This window comes from Ischnura elegans, chromosome 4, assembly GCF_921293095.1.
Source record: "Ischnura elegans chromosome 4, ioIscEleg1.1, whole genome shotgun sequence".
NCBI lineage: Eukaryota > Metazoa > Arthropoda > Insecta > Odonata > Coenagrionidae > Ischnura > Ischnura elegans.
The window spans coordinates 59,733,176-59,752,999 of NC_060249.1; the positions used below are offsets into that span (position 1 = coordinate 59,733,176).

General features: G+C 38.6%; 1 protein-coding gene across 1 annotated transcript in view; it reads right to left on the reverse strand.

Moving 5' to 3' along the window:
- Window positions 1-10,611: 10,611 nt before the first annotated feature.
- The window catches only part of LOC124157565 (retinol dehydrogenase 12-like), a 33,621-nt gene continuing 24,408 nt past the window's right edge, over window positions 10,612-19,824 (reverse strand). The window contains exons 6-8 of the mRNA XM_046532396.1: window positions 15,266-15,473; window positions 13,693-13,851; window positions 10,612-11,051 (exon numbers count right to left, since the gene is read on the reverse strand). Coding sequence (XP_046388352.1) covers window positions 13,698-13,851; window positions 15,266-15,473 — 362 coding nt within the window. The 3' untranslated portion in view covers window positions 10,612-11,051; window positions 13,693-13,697. The remainder of the gene's footprint in view (window positions 11,052-13,692; window positions 13,852-15,265; window positions 15,474-19,824) is intronic.

Genomic DNA, 19,824 nt, shown 5'->3' on the forward strand with positions numbered 1-19,824 from the left:
GTGTGGCTGGATACGTCTGCGGAAATTGTCGATTAATCTAATCGCGTCGAAGTGATTATGCTATACAAGCCTGCTTCCGCGTCCTTGATTTCACCGTAGTCGTCGGAGGATTTGCGTTTCACGGGCCTCGGAGCGAAGTTACGTAATCCTTCCTGCAGTCCACTCGACTATTCGAGAATATATTAAAAGATCATTTCGCAACTTTGAGCACCATCAGTAGTACCTACATGAAGAGTCAGAATGGACAATTATTTTCGATGACAACGTTTTAATTTACTCTTGCGGTAAGGTGTGAGTTCGCAGTAATAATCACGGTCAAGTTTATGATTCTATGGCAAACAACCCATTTCCACCCACCGTAGCCATAACCTAACATTCTGAGCACATGGGGCTCTTGAGGAAAACCCGCGCTCCATTTCCCTGTCAAATCGTCAAAAATGTTTTGCTGAAGCTTGTAATAACTTAATCCAATTATTAGTTTATTTTTAAGCTGGTCTAAATAAGTCCTCTGATGGAAATAGGCGGGTGCGAAACGGAAAATTAATATGGGCACCTACTGTCAGTAAATTATATGAAATTATCATGAAAGTAAACAGGAAATGGCATTGTATAGATTATTTTAACATTCCCTCCTCCAAAAATGTTTGTTCTGAAGGTTCATCCTTTCTATAAAGGTCACTCGTTGTCAGGGGTGGATCCAGGATTTATTTCTGGGGGGGGGGGCACAAGCATGGCCATATCCAGGATTTTGTTCTGGGGGGGGGGGGGGCACAAGGATACCTCGTAATACAAATGATAATGGGACCGTATTAAAAATCTTGCATATTCTTTAGGGTCTGGGGTGGGGCACGTGTCCCCGCGCCCTCCCCCTAGATCCTCCTATGCTCGTAGTAATTGAACAACATTATGTTCTGACCTCGTTATCACCTGTGTAGCTACATAACGTTGGGTCGTTATGAAGAAACTATTTGAGTGAGATGCCGACTTTCAAAAAATATTGGCGGGGCCTAAACCGGGGATCTTGCCCCGGGAAATTTTATAATTAGTGAGTTTCAAGTTTTTTTAAGCATTTTAGAAGAGTCATATGAACAACATTAGAACCCTGATAACTCGAATCTCGATATCTGGACATTCCGTGGAAAATCGAAAAGCCTGACCCATTTTTTCCTCACCCCCATGACGAATTTTTGAGGGAGCTCGGGCCTCCGCAAGCCCCATGGAGTCAGCGCCACTGAACGTACCTAAATATATCCACAATCGCAAGCAGAAAGTTTTCTGGGCGTAAATGAGTTAATGTGGTTACGATGAGTGTTTGATTTGTGATCGCTGAAAGCGCTTAAGGCAGTGGCGGATACATAGGGGGGGGGGGGGCATTGTGGGCGCCCCACCCTGGCGGAGCCGCCTTCATTGCCGAGCATTGAAGAACCACAATTTTAACTTAATTATGCCATAAGATGGTATTGTATTGAACATACGAATGATCAGTTTAAATTAAACTTTCTTAAACTTTGCATCTAACTTGATTATTTTTTATTACGATATACGTATAGGTGGCTCAAAATATGTTTTGCGCCCCCCTTGAGTGTTTTCTGTATCCGCTACTGGCTTAAGGTATTGGGGCGATTTTACTACTACCGCCGAGGGCAATCATGGAAATCGACGCGTTAGTCTGGTGCGGAAGTAGTTAGCGAATGCCAACCAGTAGGGGATACCAGAAAAAACTCAAGGATTGGGGCGCTAAAATATACCTTGATGTACCTTTTCTTTTATCGTATGAAAAATAAGTCATATGCACATTTTAAGACATTTTTATCTAAACTGATTATACACGTGTACAAGACAATGCCATTCTATGATATAAAAAAGTTGCAATTGTGGTTCTAAATATTAGGCAATGCAGGCGGCCCCGCAAGGGGGGCGCGCCCCCCATGTATATGAATCCGCCACTTTTGCCAACACAAAATTTTCTACCGCTGATCAGCCGCCCTAGTTTTGTGATCGAGAATTGATATTAAATTTCGTGGTATGAATATGGAATTAACAAATTATTACTTATTTATTATTATTATTATTAATTTTACTTTTGGTTTGGGGCCCCAGTCTCTTTGGTGGATTATACAACGCTTTTGGCACTCGGGTCCTTTTGTTGTTTTCTTATGCGAGTAATAAAGTATAATTTTATTTCGCAGGGTGGCCCATGGGAGCAAGATCTTTACGAGAGTTCCACTATATCTGCCTTGCGTACGTGACCGAACAAACTTTGTTCAGAGGCGACCATAGAAATTTGAGAGACATTTTTAGAATATTTTCAACGAGCTAACTTTTTCCTGATTACTCCGCCCCCAAATTCCACAAGAACAGCCATAAGTAACTAAGTGAGTAGCATAGTAGAGCAGTGTGGTCTAAAAAATTCTTTTTGTTCAAAGTTGAAAGTCTGGATGAGCATTTTGGTGTAGTTTTATTGAAAAAGAATTCACGGAAAAAAACAATTTTGGTCGCAAAATATTTACCCTGCCGAGTTACGTTTGAAAATTTCGCCTGGATTTATCGAAAAATACCTACTTTGAAGAAGCTAACAACATGTTTTGCTGGTTACTTTGGGACTTTCTCGCGGCTATCGGCTATAAAAACAACTTTTTCCTGATAATTATTACCCCTCCCAATGACAGTCTCTTATTTTAATGATTTAAAAAATAAAAGAAGATAAACAACCTTTTTAAATTTTCACATAATTGTTTATTAGAAGCATGTACTCGATAATGACGCCTTAGCGTCGAAACGCTCTGTACCAATAAAAAATTCTGTAAAAATTTAAAGAGTATGTTGATCTTCATCTTTTTAAATTTTCATCAAATGAAAGCCTAATCTATGGATTTCAGGTTAGAAAATGTTTGTAGGGACTTTATCCTCTCCTCAATCTCAACATTCCCGTACATGCACAGATATTTCCGTGCGACTGCCTGGATAATACTTTCTGTGGTGTTTTTTCTGATGATATTTCCAGCAGAATTCATTGACGGTGAAGACATGTGGTAGCTGCAGAATGTTGAATATCATAGAAAATTGTGGGTGGTCCTCTATGACAGTGCAACTTCCTCATGTTGGTGGCTTGGTTCGGCTTGGATGTTTCAAAGCCTCGCAGGCCTCGCATACCTCATGCTTCTCCTCAACGCCTCCTCAAAAAATATAATCTTCTCGTATTCAGTAAACACTTGAGTGGCGAAGCCACGTTCGTTCTGTGAGCGCGACGAATCTTTAGTTATCGAAAGCCGTTCAATATTTTAACTTCAAATCACGTCATTTTAACGTTTCAAAATTTGGAGATCGTTAATCATGGCTCCCCCCTGGTGACCATCATGGTTTTATTTACCCAATCACATAGTAAAAAAATGTGTTTCTAGGGAGAGCTTCGGATTGCCTATTATTATTATATAATTTGTTGTCGATTCGCACGTATTGGGAAACCGTATATTTCATGCAATCAGCTGTGTATTTCGTTTACATAATACTGACAGTTAAATTCATCGTTTTCTATTGGCAGGCATCATAAAATGTAAGAACGTATGTCTAAAAATGGAGTGCGCAGGATATGTGCCCCTCAGATCGTGGTATTATTAAGACTTGGCTACACGTTACATGAACATGTACGAATTAAAGCGAAAATTCATGAACGTTTTTGGTGCAACGGAAAATGTAAGTACGAATGCATGAACCAAATTGAAACAGATTCTATTTTCTGTTCATGAGTTCGCACAAGTTGGGTGATCACGCGATGCACTTTCGTGTTCATTCTGACAACTGTTGGAAAATACAATAAATCCTTGAGTATATATCATAAGCAAGGGCGATTTTCGGCTTCTGCGTTTCATTTCGTTCGTTTGGGTTGGAAATATATTAAATTTGAAATAAATGCACAAGATAAATAATTGCATTTTACACTCACGTAAAAAGAGAAGTATCATGAATTTCATTTAATCTATAAATACTTAATTTGCTAACTCTTCCCATTTACCATTGTAATAGTGAAGCAGGGGTTACAATTTGGGCTTCTCATTTACTTCACTGCGCAGCCACGCGCTTTGAGCGCTGTAGTATATATGTATATTTACTCTCGTCCGGTCACTTTGTTTCGGCTTTCCTTCCATCCCTCATACACGCCCCCACGCAGTGCACGCTCACATATTTTCCAACTACCATTTTACTCAAAGCTAGTGGGCGATAATAAATTTCAAGCAAGCTTTTTTTCAGGCCGATCAGTGTGTTTTATACACAGAAGATAATTATATAATGTTAAGATAGACGATTTAAATGGGAAGAAATGAGGCAGAATTCTCAAGGGAACGCTTTTGTCAGGTCCACTATCTTAACACGTTTGCGTACGGATGGCGAGTATTCTCGTCATTTTTTTCCCGAACGTTCCGGACGGATGACGAAGATTCTCGTCATTTAGGCGCGTCAACCTAAACAATTTTAAAGCGTACAATACGTATTCGTTAGTACGTTTTCAGTTGTTGTTCGTTATTCATAATGAATAGATGCATCATAAAGTTTGATTGGGTAAAGTTATATTCTAAACATTAGCTTTTTAACCATGTTTAAACCAAAGGCATTACGTCCTAATAGCCACATATTTCCAAATCGGCGTTCTTAGGAATTTAAATACCCCGTTAAAACATGGCAGCAAAATTTCGTCTGCTGATCACTTCGATTCAAGAATTTACGTTACAATGGATATTAAGGGAGAAGAGCTCACACAAACCATTTTAAAATGTACGGTAACACAGCAGAGAGGTAATAATACTTCCACATTATACCCATCAAGTGAAATAAATAATAAAATTGCCTGAAGTATAATAAGTACAATATAGAGGTATACATCACCTTGTTTCTGCGGAAAAATATTAATATTTTTCACGTTTGGCACTTGGCACACTTGAGAAACCATTTCCCATAGACGCAACAGAACATATAACGCAACGCGTTAAAACCTAGAATTTGGAGTACAAGAGTTTGGTTGGTTTGGTTTTATGAAGAAAAGTTTACTAAAAAGTGTTATGACCAACTAAAATGAAATAAAGCCTTCGATTACGGTAAACACAGGCACTGACTAACACAAACCTGAGTGCGTGTGTGATTGAGACCTACGCGGAAATTTGTTCCTCGGAGCAAATCCGCGTGAGTGTGATCAGTCTGCCAGTTCTTATAATTTTTTCGAGCCCTATGACGCAACACCGTACCGTTGTAGTTCTCCATTTTTGAGATGATAATTCACGAAATAGTAAAATTTTACGCTTTGTCCAAAATTAAAAGTGCTCCAATCGGCCTGAAAATTCGTTTCGTCACACATCACGTGGTCTAGATTAAAAAAATTGGCACTTATGATGATCCGATTTTTTGACCCCGAAATGCCCCAAAAAGAGTATAAGCATAGAGGCAGTTGGCAACACTGTAATAGATAGAAAATTTATTTGAAAGAAAATAAATTCCCCAAGGCCTAGTGATTTCCTAGTTTTATATTTTTGTCGTTTCCTTTGGTCATCCTTCCAAATTCCCCCCCCCCCCCACCTTTTTGCCCAGCAAAGAGTAGGGCCTTGGGGAATTTATTTTCTTTTAACTAAATTTTCTATCTATAACAGTGTTGCCAACTGCCTCTATGCTTATACTCTTTTTTGGGGCATTTGGGGGTCAAAAAATCGGGTTATCAAAAGTGCCAATTTTTTAAATCTAGATCACGTGATGTGTGACGAAACGAATTTTCAGGCCGACTTTTAATTTTGGACAAAGCGTAAAATTTTACTATTTCGTGAATTATTATCTCAAAAATGGAGAACTACAACGGTACGGTCATGAGTCATAGGGTTCGAAAAAATATTTAATTTATATAAAATTATAAGAACTGCCGGAAAAGGCCGCTGAGGGGTAGGGCGGATCGGAAAAATCGATTTTTTTTCAAATCCATTTGGCCCAATGAAAAAAAGTTGTGGGACCGATCAAAAATAAGGTCTGAAAAATTTGAGACCTCTAGGTGAACCCCTGACCCTCGCTCAAATGCAATTTAGGGGGGGAGGGTCAAAATTCGAAAAATATAATATTTTATGGCCATTCCCTGTAGATTTTGCCGAGTTACCGATCTTACAGGGCAAAAATTTCATGCATTTTGACGTATCTGCCACTGTTTAGCCACAAAATGCCTAATTTGAGTCCGCGCCCGCGAAGATAATATTCCAACGCCCACGCAGCGTCGCGGATACAAGAGCAAGTAGGCCGATCCCGTCCCCTACCCGCTCGCTTCTCCCCCTACCACGCCTCGAGTGCAGCAAAATTCATCCCGCGTGTGCTGCTAGGAGGGCGTTCATCTTTGATAATACAAATCCGAAGATGGTAGAAGGTAAAAAAGGATGCGTAGTGAGACGACTTGTCCCTTATTTGGCGCCTCGTCGGCCTTAAACAAATCGATGTTACCAACTTTTAGAGAAGTGATGAAATATTTTCAGATCTGAGAACGTAGGAAAGTAGCCTACGGTCTATGAAGAGGCCTCTCGAGTGGCTATAAAGGTGAGCGAACTATGATAGTTTATTTTTCCCGGAATGGTTGTAGTCTTTTAAGGGTAATGCATACGTAAGCTACGAAAAAATTTCGGAGAATGATTAGACGGAGAGAATGGTTCACTCATAGCAAGATATCGCTAATGAGCTTTGAGAACATGATTAGTTTTTATGTTCGATATTTGTTGTCGGCAATGTAAAAAATAAAAATCAGGATATTCCTTTTGGGGCATTATGTATAGTGCGTCTGTCAAATAGTCGCCAGCGTCGCATAGAATTTAGGTCATATTTGGGCCTACCCCCCAAAAGAAACTAATCAGTAATTACGAAAATATTTTTCATTTAAATATTTCAAATGCTGAGAGAACTTGAGAAACAATGGATGGTTAGCGAGAGATTTGGACAAATAAGGCATTGTAATCGAGCGTGAATATCTAACGAAAATGGTTACTGGTTTTACGTAAGCTGGAAACAATGTTTGAACTTAGTTTATGCTCGTACCCTTTGTGGCGATTTTTGCTGTTACTGTTGAGGAGGACAAAATAATCAAGGCCCATGCTTTTGCCGTTTTAATGCGTGACTATGAGTCATATATCTACTGTGCACGAGTTACATTCTGTGTGGGGAAAAGTCGGCATCGTGAATCAATGGGAGAGAAGACATTTTCTAGAGGCGCGGGGCATTTCGCACTTCTCCGGAATAGCGAAGAGTGCAATTTAAAATAATCACGATGTTTTTTGTGATTGCGGCGCGGCGTAGCGAATTGTTGTAGATGTTTATAACCTTGGAAACGTTCCCCATCTTAGGTAACTCACTTATACCCACGTTCTCTCCTGAAAAACATCGTATCATGCTCTTTCTGGCTTGTCCTTCATGCTCGCGAAGCGACTTTATATTTATCTCTGCCGTCATAGCAAAACTCAAAAGTTCGTTTACCGTTGGCTTCCAAATTCCCTGCTTCATCTCGCTTAATCTTCAACGAAATCTAATTGGTCTTTGGACACGAAAATAACATACTTCCCGCGATAAAGTCCATTATTTCTGGACTGATAACTTGCGGAGATAGGAACAAATCAATTGTTATTCCGTTAACCGTGATTTCATTGAGGTTATTTGTGGAAAAAGAGGAAAATAATTTTGTAAAAATTCGGAATTATTTTCGGGTTCCCCAAGTCGTGTATCACAGGGAAGGATCGCGCTTGTTTTTGTGGATAAGGGACGCCGTGATCTGCGCCTTGAGGGTATGCACTACGGTTCAGGGGCGGATCCAGGATTTTTTTTCTGGGGGGGGGGGGGCCACAAGTATCTGACAGGTTAACATTCTTCTCATCAGATACAACATTGCTTTACGAAATTTTCTCTTCATTTTAATATGAAAGTTATTAATATGAAATTCAATTATTGAGGCTCCGTAATACACTACAAATAAACGATACTAACTTAATATTAACAATATTTAAAAAATGCCTATTTTTAAACATCTGGGGGGGTCTAAAATATATCAATTTAAGAAACCCATATACCACCCAACCATCTCCCAAAACTAATGTCTTGCTACTTGCCTATCATGGTTTTGTATATATTTGCCTTATGAACAATTAGGTGTGCAAGATAAGTTCAATATCAAATGCATATGTGTTGCTCAAACTATTGAGACTTGGAAATATTTCATTTTTTTATCAAAAAATAGGCTGTTGAAGGTATGAAGTTCATATTTTTCTGAAAAAATCACATTTTGTATAGAGCAGTAGGCCAATCATACACTACGGCACTTGTAGTTGGCCAGATTCACTATCTGTATTTATAAAAATATGGATTTACATAATTTAATGGCAGCTTTTTGGAAACAGTAAGACTTATTATTTCAAGGCAATCATATTTTGCAATTGGAAGAAACTATGCATGTGAAGGAAATGGTAAGTGAGGCTGTGAAGAGTTTGTCGTGGCTAGTGACGTAGTGTGGGGAGTGGGCAGGGGGTCCAGACCCCCCCAAAATATAAAAACACATTTACTTTGTTTCACAAAAGAAAAAAAATAATGAAAAATCATGAATTTACCAAAGATTTCATTAACAAATGAAGTTTTTCAATAGGGTAGTCTCCTTCATCAAAGAAAACGAAAGGCATAGATTGTGATTTGTTACCCACCATAAGTGTATTCAAAATGTGCAAATTATTTGGTTTTAGAAATCCCAGTTTAGACGAATGTTAATGGTCAATTTTAACCTCATTTGAAAAAGGACAGATTGGCGCCCATGAGATGCCACTCCATGTGACGTCACAAGGACCTAGATGCTATACGAGTAGTCAGGAGTTTTACATTGTCTGAGATTACCAATGCATGCATGAGGCACAGAGCTCAGGGAAATATCTCTTAATAATTGGGTATCATAGGGTAGGGTAATTATAATCCTTATTTAAGCCAAGTGGTACCTACTATCTGGGTATTCTGTTACCTGCTAGCTGGGTATCCTGCTACCTGTTAGCAATGTGCTAGCAGCCTGCATCATATCGGTGCTCATAGCTTCGCACCAAGGAGGCCTCACATGGTGGTAGCTGGAACCAGAATGACGTCACATGGGCTTTTCCCAGCATTCATACTTAGTCGTCGCATTGTCGCGCACTTGAAAATTTTTGCTTTTCACATACAAAATCGCAAAAAATAGATATCGTCATTTAAAAATCTAAAAGTTTGTAATATATACTCCAGGAGTAATAATCTTTTGTTTTAGGCAATAAAAAAAAATGGAAAGCACCCTATTATTAATAGTGTTAAAATTAGTTTAAAACCCTCTACTTAGTATGTACTCTGTTTTTCCAAATTTTTTCCTTCTGGTTTTGGACCCTCCCCCTAACGAAATTCCTGGCTACACCACTGGTCATGGCAATCTAAATTGGCTTTCAAGTGATTCATGTGGTTAGATTAGTACAAATAATCAACAGCATGTTGGGATATTTGTATATTTTTTAATGGAATATTGTCTTTTATAATATCACGAAAAAAATTCTATAAAATTTACATTATATACAAATTAGAAATTACAATCACAGTAAAACATTCACAAAATTTTAATGGATACAAATTCAATAATTAAAATCAAATAACTTTACAAATTTTCCCATTAATCAGGTGATATTTCATGTTGATTTTGCCACAGTCAAGTTTGATTCTTTATTTTTATGGAAACATGAAATACTCAAATCACAATGTGGTGTCATTTTTAAGGGATAACAAATTGTCAAATAACTGAAAGTTTCTGTCCGAACAATTGAGAAACATGATAGATATTTAACTAAATTTTTGCTTCTTTGCTTAAATTTTTTTTGAAGAAAGAAGCTTGTTGCATGTATTCATTAGAAAGTTCACAGTATTAATTTTTGTTTGATGTGCTCTTCTTGTACAGATTGTATACAAAGATTGGCTAATATTTAAGAATACCACATTTATTATTTTTGAGCTTTGTTTTAGATGGTGGACTACATGGAATAATCAATTTTCCTTTACGGTCTAAATAATACCTATATATGTAGTACTATTTTCCTTATGCCTTGTGTTTCTAAGGTTTTGCTTTGACTTGCTCATGGTTCATTTCCTCTGCTCATAGGACACATCAGCATGAATGTCTTCACTAATATTCATCATTCTGACCCCAATCTTTGCCCTAATTTAGTTCAAAAAGGACATTTGAAGGATGCCCATAGGCTTTTCTACAAATACAAATTGGATATGTGATGGATATCCTGCATTAAAAAAATGCCTGTGCCTTACAGTGAAAGATGGTCTGAGTTAAAATTTTTCTGAAATAATTATTATTGAAAATGCACAGTAACATCAATCGAAGGACTCATGAGTATATAAGCAGACACTCATTAACTGTATTACAGACATTCATCTGTGTACTGTGGGTGAAATGGTTAAATGAACATTGTAGATTAGGTATTTCCACTGAGGTGGATCTCGTCAGGAGCTCATCCCAGCTAGAGAATTTTAGAAATGCTCTAAAAGCAAGTATTACATACTGCTACAGGAGCGGATCCAGGATTTCTTTCTGGGGGGGGGGGGGGGGGGCACAAGCAAGGCCGTATCCAGGATTTTGTTCTGGGGGGGGCACAAGTATACCTCGTAATACAAAACGAACGCGATGATAACGGGAACGTATTAAAAAGCATGCATGTTTTTAAGGGTCTGTAGGGGGCACTTGCCCCTGTGCCCTCCCCCTTAGATCCACCAATACACTGCTATGACAATAGATCCATCTTTTCCTCTCTGATGATTTAAAGTATAGTTCAAAATATTCCTCTCTATGATATTAAAAGAGATCTATGTATTTTCAAGTAAAAAATCTGAGTACTAAGAGCAGCTTCATCTATCATAGTTGAACATATCTTCTCTAAAAATCCTCACCAATCTTTCATCAATGACATGGTACAATCAAATCATCCATCTCAGATCATATGATGATGCAATAATTCAGCTGTGGCCCCTATTGAGCACAAACAAGGCACCTGTGGAAGAGAGAAACAAGTTTGTAATTATTTTGACGGAGCAATGTTTTATTCAATGCTTATAACAGCTGAAACAAACGTAGGTTTCATTACTTGGTATTTATGATTACCAGGAATTAATTATTTTATAAATTTAGGTAGTCTACAATAGCACCTTTGAGGCAGCATTTCAGCATGAAGGAATCAAGATATGACGAAACGGTTGAATTTTTTTTTTTCCAAAGGTCTCTAAAATATCATGTTTACCTTAGAAAATATTTTATCTGGGTCGAAAAACTCGGGGATCAGGTTGGTGTGGTGGCTAGAGTGTTGGCTTCCCACCCGGCGGGCTCGGGTTCAAATCCCGGCAGTGGCAGAGAATTTTCAGAGACTGCCCGATCCCTGCTTGAGTGTTGTGTGGAGGATATTTCAAGCGCAACAATCCGTCCGTCGGATGGGACGTTAAGCCGTGGTCCCCTTGGCGCCTTTCGTTGAGAGCAGGCTAATGCCGACGCCGGGTTTTTCTCCAACCTTCCTTCCATACCCTTCCCTCTTGGCGCAAATGACCTCATCTGTCGGTCGCCTCCTCCAAATACCATACCATACCTCGAAAAACTCAACATTCGAAATAACTGTATTAAGACCCTATAGGTGCTTAAGGCACAGCTATCCGACGTCACACGAATGTGAAACTTTTTTATATTTTTTTTCCTCGGCATTTCACACATTTTTCCACCACCAATTTTTAAATCAAATCATTTTGAAAAAATAAGCGCCGGCCTAAGTCTACAAGGATCTTTGAAAAGTTAGGCCTTTTCTTTTTCATTAAGCTACTGACTTTTCTCTCATTCCTGAGGTAAATGATGATATTTTAGTATTCTAGATTTCATTAGCCTTCTTAACAACCCAATTTCAGAACAGTTGGTGGCAGGTTAGCATCATGGTCTCAGGAAAATAGATGGAATGATCCATGGTGATGATGTGTTCCGATGGATTTTTCTACATATATATTAGTGTTATACTTTAGTGCTATTGGTACTCTTGAGGTTGCTGAACGCTGGTTGAAAAGAAAAATTCTCATCTTGGCTGATCAAATGACATTGCTTCAGACCACTTGACGCCAAAGTTCGCTCTGAGAAAATGGCTTACAATTAGTGGTGTAACTGGCTACCACACCTGACTGGTAATCGGGAGATCCGGGTTCGAATCCTGACTAAGCCAAATATTTTCCATGGCGAACTTCATCCTTTGGTGTATTTAACTTTGCACCCGTGCGCGTGACTGCGTTGTCTCTTCTGCAGTGCTTTGAAATTCGTCGTCGCCGACCAGCGACAAATTAGGGGTTTTTCACGCCGACAGTGGCATAGTAAGCACGACCCTCGCCACGTGTGCCACAGTGTGGACTTGTGATGTCAACATCTAGTTCTGCAAAACCAATCCCGAAGTTTGCTCTGAGAAAATGGCTCGGTGGTATAACTGGCTAACACACCTGACCGGCAATCGGGAGATCCGTGTTAGAATGCCGGCTAAATCAAATATTTTTTCATGGCAACATCCTTTGGTGCATTTCACTCCATTTATGATTATCGGACAAAGTCGTTCTCTTGCTGTAAAATATAATGGAGTCGGATTAATAAGGAGGCTATTGATAACCGATTGCAATTATGGAATTTCAAGTTGGGCCATTTGCTTCTCATTTGGTGGCCCAAGGAAGCCGTTACTAAACATCTGGCCGGTTCAAAATCTAACTGTTGTTTTTTTGAGCCTTCAATGCCCTGACCTGTTCAACATAGATCTACTCAACTGTCAAGATTTATGTTGAAAGTTGAGTAGATCATAAGAATGACTGCTAAATTTTGGGGTTATTATATAGCACCGGCCATCCTTCCTAAAGGTGGCAAAAAATCAACACTTATCACCTTCAACCTGCACACTAAAGTAGGATGGATTTTGAAACTCTAGTCAATCAAAAACGACAGATGTGGGTGGAGAACCCGGAATTTGGCAGTCATCATGAATATTGCCATGGAAACCTACGCATGAATTTAGATCTTAAGAACTTTTGAGCAATAAAAGGAGTAGTGGAGATCCATCGTTATATCCAGGCCTGTGCTGGACCCCTTCTTAGGGCAGTGGACATTCATGGCCAAAGGGCACCAGCACAATGCAGGTGGAGGACTAAACTGGATCTACATGGATCTTTGAAAAGTTAGGCCTTTTTTTTCTCGTTGCACTTCTGACTTTTCTCTCATTCTCGAGGTAAATGATGATGTTATAGTATTCTAGATTTAATATCTGGGGGTTTGGAATATAATAAATAAATTTTGAAATTTAAATCCCTTCCCTCTTGAGATTGAATTGAATCTTACCAGATTGAATTATATTAATTTAAATTGTTATTTTGTTTAATGAAGACGGTGTTTAGTATGCTGTAAAATGAGATGACATTGAGATCAAGCTAACTGCTTAATGTTTGTATTCTGACTGTAAATTTTGTCATTTTCGGAACAGGAGGGGACCAAAGACATCCAGACTGGAGGGTGCACTGGGATACGTCCCAGTGTCCCTGCGGCCCAGCGTAGGCCTTGTTATATCATCAACTAATTATCATGGTAATACACATCATAATGATAGCTATAAGTAATGCATGGTTGATACTCACTCATATCACAGTCTAGTGATGCTTGCATTCTGCATTCGACGTGCAAGATCTCTTGAGGGGTCCTCCTCAATGCCAACCAATTTGAGGCTCACATCCCATAGTCTCCTTGCCAATTCAGGATCTTTGGCTTTGTCACTTGGAGATACTGGCTTACAGTTACTATACAGAAGTACAAACATATTACATATATGCTCTTTTAATTGGTTTGGTTGCAAATTGGCTATGTTATTCACTGTTGCATTGCCCTCATTTGTGGCCCCATTCTGGTAAAAGTACTTCGGAATGTGAAAATAAAATATGTATGTATTTATGTTTGAATTCTTTGTACGCATAGAATGAACTAGTTTAGTCCTTCAAAATTATTAATTACACTCATTGTAAGTAGATGACTATGTCTCCTATTAAGGATTATCAATAATGGCCCAATGAAGTTTCTCATAGACATCTGGGTTTCACCCAATATCTCTTGCTTTTTTATAAGCATTTGAGCATCTGGCTAACATTTTTTCGTGGAGACAAGTTACAGTAGAAAATCTGCTGTTAAAAAGTATAATTTACCAAATGTTTTGACACTGAATACAGAATGATATCAGTAGAATAACTATGGGGAGGAGGGGGGAAGTTGAGGGGATAGCTGTTTGAAAAAAGATCATTTTTTGGTTTCTCCCCCTTCAAAGCCTGAGAGAAATTTAAAAAAATATTTAAAACTATTGTCTACTTTCTACACATTATAACTGCTTCGGTTAAAAGTTAAAGATCATTTATTAATGATATAAAATGCATTTCTGGGCATATCATATTTAAAAAATTTCCCTGGACATTTCCTCCGTTGCCTGGGGGAGGGTAGTTGCCCCCTAGGCCTCCCTATCTCCCCCCAAATTATATTACTAGTTATGCCACTAAATGATATCATAAACCATCAGTATTATTTTATTCCTTTCTTCATGTTGGAAATATGCTATTTGAAGGGAATGTTGCTGTTTGAAAAAAAGATCATCTCTTGGTCCTGGTTCCAGTTTGCATCAATTTCCACTTTCTTCTGTATTTTACAAATATTTTTAAAAACTGTGATAGCATGAGCTTATTTTAATGTGAGAACATGAGTTTGCAAGCATTCCTTTCAATCCAAAGCTACGTAAGGAAATGACCTTATACCTTATGGTAAAAAGATGAAGAACAGAAAATAACAATGCTTACATTTAGTTGTGTATTGCTTTTTTCATGAAAGCTAGTTAATTAAAGAGGCCTTGTGTAAGACCTTATATCATAATAGTGTTTCAAAATGCCCTGCTATCTTCCCTTGAATATATTTTGAAATATTTGTTCTTGTAATGAAAAACAGTTGTCTGATTTTATTTGATGCATATATAATGTGAATAAAAATAACTAAATCTCAATGCATCCTGAAGTATTCTTCAAATATAGCCTGCTGTGCAGTCAAAGACATACAATCCATGCAATCTGATGGTAATTTTTTTGGATTGATATCGTAGCAGCTTAGCAGGCAATTTTTAAAACATGAATCAGTATTTGAAGAAGTGGGTGCATATTTACTAAGCTAGACTATTCACACCTGTAGTAAAGTCCATTTTCATTTGCTGCCCTCTCATCAATAGCACAGTACAAAGTAGTTTGGCAGCCTTGAGCACAATTCTGCGCAAAGTATGGTCCAAGTTTCTGGCACACCCACGTCATTCCTGGTATTAGGGTGTTGCTAAAGTGGCGGCTCATTTCCGTTGCCACGATCCCGGGGTGCACAGCATAAGTAGTCACACCAGTGCCTGTTGTTAAAATGTTTGGTAATGAAAAAATTTGAAACTGAAAAAATTGAAAAGCGCCTATTTATTTAGACTCTTTTGACCTTATATAATCTTCATCTATTATTGTCAATAAGGGATATGGAGTTAAGCATTTAGCCCCTTCATTTTGGGGTATGAACAGAGTAGAATCAGGTACCCACCCTAGTAGCACCAAAAGAATTAATATAGCTAGATTTAATACGTATCATAGTCTACACTGTATACATATTATATCTATATAAAATACATGCAAATGTCCTCTACCATGCAGATAATATCTAGATATCATGTGTATTATATCTGCTGCCATAATATGTATTTTATATAGATTAAATATGTATAACTCGTCGTAAGTCTGTATATTATATATATCTCATACATGCCTGCTGATCCCTGGTTACCCCGTAAGGATATCATTTTGTATATTTTAAAGATTCTGGAATATGTACATCAAGGACTGTGGATCATCAGACATATATAATATACAGATTTGCAAATCTGTATACCGATGACGTATTTCGGAATCTGAAATATTTATAGATGTAATCCTTTTGGTGCTAATAGGGCAGGGCGGGCCCACACAGTTTACTCTCCTGAGAGCGGAGAACCAAGTCGGAGACTTTTACGCCCAAGCCATCCCAAGGGGGGAAGGACTGAGGAAGGAATGAAGGATGTGAGGCATCCCCATGATGAAAGCCTGACAACATCTCCAAGGAAGTGATAGTAATGAAAGGTAAGAATAGGGAATACCCGTACCACTAATGATACGTCGTAACCCACCAGTGGTGCAGCGTGGGGGGGCTTTGGGGGATAAACCCCCCCAGAGCTCAGACAATTTTTTAAGTTTAATCTATTTTATTTAATTGGATTAATATTACTTATAGAATAGGGTAAGGATTTATAAAATATCCCTCAGAACCCCGTAAAGAACACCATTTTGAACCATTTATCTTAATTTTTTTAATGGTGGAGGGCCCTCGCATCTCCTGCTTACCCTGGCAGGTATGCCATACCCCTAGGCCCCCCAGTATTAGTTACGTCTGAAACCCCCCCTAGCCTTAATTCCTAGCTGCGCCCCTGGGGCCCACTACTAGCGAAACCATTTCTTGTTATGCCAACAAAATTGGAATATTTTTCTATAAAAGAGAAAATTCCAATGATCATTATGTTGGATGCTATTAATAGACATGAATGAGAACCCAAAGGGGGTTTTTGGAAGGTAACAACACAATGGGGCCGGGACCCATTAATTTAACTGACACGCCGAAACACCTGGAGAGGGGAGTGGAATGGGAAGGAAAAAGGAGGTGCCATCGCAATAAGGAGCCCAATGATGTCTCTAGAGTGGGGTATACCCTCACCTCTATGAAAGCGACCAGGGTCCACAACTAGCGAAACCATACTTTACTGTACCAACAATTTTGGAAGATTTTACTATAAATAAGTAAAATCCAAAGATCAAATCATTGGATGCTATGAATAGACAGCTAGAATTAATAGGAATAATGTGAAGATACCCAAGGAACACATTTCCCCTTGAGACAGTGGTAGGCTTGTATTTACCCTTTCATGCTGTTTTATGTTGTCACTTAATGCAACATTTGGCTGTTATTATTTAAAAAAGAATGCAATATTAATAAATACTAGTAGGACTTTATTTATAACAGTTGCCATTACAATATGAACACCACTAACAACACTTCTGGGGCCAACTGGAAAATAAGGATAAGTCAGTGGTACCAACTCACTGACTGTGAAAGGGGCACCACCCTAAGTGTATACTACAACACATGCTGAATGCCAGGTGGAGCTGATGAGCATATTCATATGTAGAACACTTAATATCTGTTATAGCCAGCGTGGGTTTTGCATTGCAAACAACCCGAAGTTGGCTACAGCATTAATTACCAATGAGTGGCCGACTTCCGGTCAGCCACTCATCGGCAATTGATGCCGACCCTCCCACGCATTTATGACCCTCCTTTCAACAAGTGTTTGTATTGAAGTTGTTATATTGCCAATAGTTTTTGCAAGGAAACATTCTGTTACATACTCCAATTTTTTAAACTTTGAAATGAATTATTCATTTTGTTCTGTGCATAAGCATTTTTTCAATGAAATTTTAATGTTAAAAATAACAGACTTCTGGATTTAGAGTGTAAGCACTTTGTGTTCTCTCAATTTCTCATAATCAGTGCTTGGAATCTGTTTAAAATTCTGCAAAATTAAAAAAAAAATAGTCATTCTTATAGAAGAGTAAATTATTGAAAATCACAAGCAATAGCATTTGTGTAGAAAAGCATTGGATATGCAAAAAGTTGTCCTTGGCCTCGTGCTAAGATAGGGTCTGTGGATCTAGCCCAGTGACTGGGGTAATGGCCAGGCACCCTGTTGTGTTGGTTCCCAAATCTGGGGAGCCAGAACACCTCACAGCATCTCCTCTCCAAAAAAGAGCTCTGTACGGAGAGGTTTAAAATATTCTTATGCCGCTCGTAGCATGTAAATCGTTTTCCTATGGTAGGTGCTGGCAGGAAAGGGTTTAGGCCATTTTTTTGGGTGGGAGGGAGGAGAAGGTTCGTCACTTTGTGCGGCACTGTGGTGGTGTTCACTTCTCTCGTCACTCTCAACACCTCTCAGTAATAATACATCAGAGGTCTGACATGTGTGGACAAGTGGCCTTTTGATATCTATAAATCATTCAGTAATGCATTGTTTTTTTTTAAGCCGGTGAATTTACTATTTTTATTGCAGAGTCTCCTCATACATACCCCTCTATTCAATTTTTTCATAAATTAGGATGTAATGGAGGATTGGCTGCCCCCCTCCTTAATCTGCCTCAGGAGATAGATAAGGGGAAGAGCCAACGAAAGCAATTTTTCAAGCAGAAGTGGGTTTGATCAGTGGCATAGCCAGAAATTTTGTTTGGGAGGGGGGGATCCAAAACCAGAGGGGAAAATTTTGGAAAATAGAGTACTAAGTAGAGGTTTTTAAACTAATTTAATACTTTTAACGATCGAAAAAACTTCATTTGTCAAAAAAATCTTTTGCAAATGCATGATTTTTCCATATTTTTTTATTTTATGAAGCAAAGTAACTGTGTTTTTATATTTCAGGGGGGGGGGGCGGTAGGTCCGGATCCCCTTGACCCTCCCCCTCGCGACAGTTTTTATTACCTGGTTATGACATTGAGGGCCTTGGTATATCATAAGTTGAAAAAATACCTCTTCTCAATATGGTTTGAGGGGAAATTGAGAAAAAATTCAACGACACAATTATATCTACCTCAAGCATTGAAGAAATTTCAATTTTAATATAAAAAAATGTATGAATATTTGAATTCATTTTTAATTAGAATCTTTAAATAGCTGGAGGTGATAGAAAATGGAAGAGCAAAGCTTTCATGAAGTACTCACATATGTACTAATCTAATGAAAATGGTATTTTCTTACAAAGAAAAATACCTGACTTCAGTGATGCAGCTAATGTTGTAGTTGATGAATGATGGCAGCTTACAGATACATATTTTATTCAGACTAATGGGTAAGCCAGACAGTACATAGAGGTTCAGATTAGATTGATTCTATTTCCACATGCTTTGTTATAAGTCTGACTTTTCCTGAATTGTATTAGTTTTATTCTTTTGGCATCACTCTATCTTTTCATCATTTAACCCTTTCACTGCTGTGGACGTACCTAGTACGTCCGCATGGCAGACTGCTGTGGACGTACTTTTTCTTCCTCCCTACCATGCGGTCAGCACTTTCGCCGAAGCACTTTGAAGGGTCGCTAATCCGCGACCCTATCCTCGACCAGCTCACCCACGCAGGACCGTCTCCTCGACCCTACGAGCAGGCAGCCTACCTCCCGAAAAGTGACCGCTCTGACTGCAATTTTAAAATCAATCACTCAATACGATCATCAAAAACTTATTGTTTTCATCGCACTCCTGCCAATCATGCAATCAAGTACGTCTTTGAACCGTGTTTCTGCGATGAAAAATAACGGTTTTGTTAACTTTGCTAAAATGGCCATTTTTCCGGTTGTCCGCAGCCATGTTTCTAGAAAAGCTAACAAAATCGTTATTTTTCATTGTAGAAACACGGTTAAAAGACATGCTTGATTGCTTGATTGGTAGGATTGCGATGATAATAATCATTTTTTGATGATTGGATTGAGTGATTGATTTTCAAATTGCAGTCAGAGTGGTCCCTTTTCGGGAGGTAGGCCCCCCGCTGGTAGGGTCGAAGAGAAGGTCCTGCGTGGGTGAGTTCGTCTTGGATAGGGCCGCAGATTAGCGACCCTTCGGAGGGTTTACCACACCCATCCTGGAAGT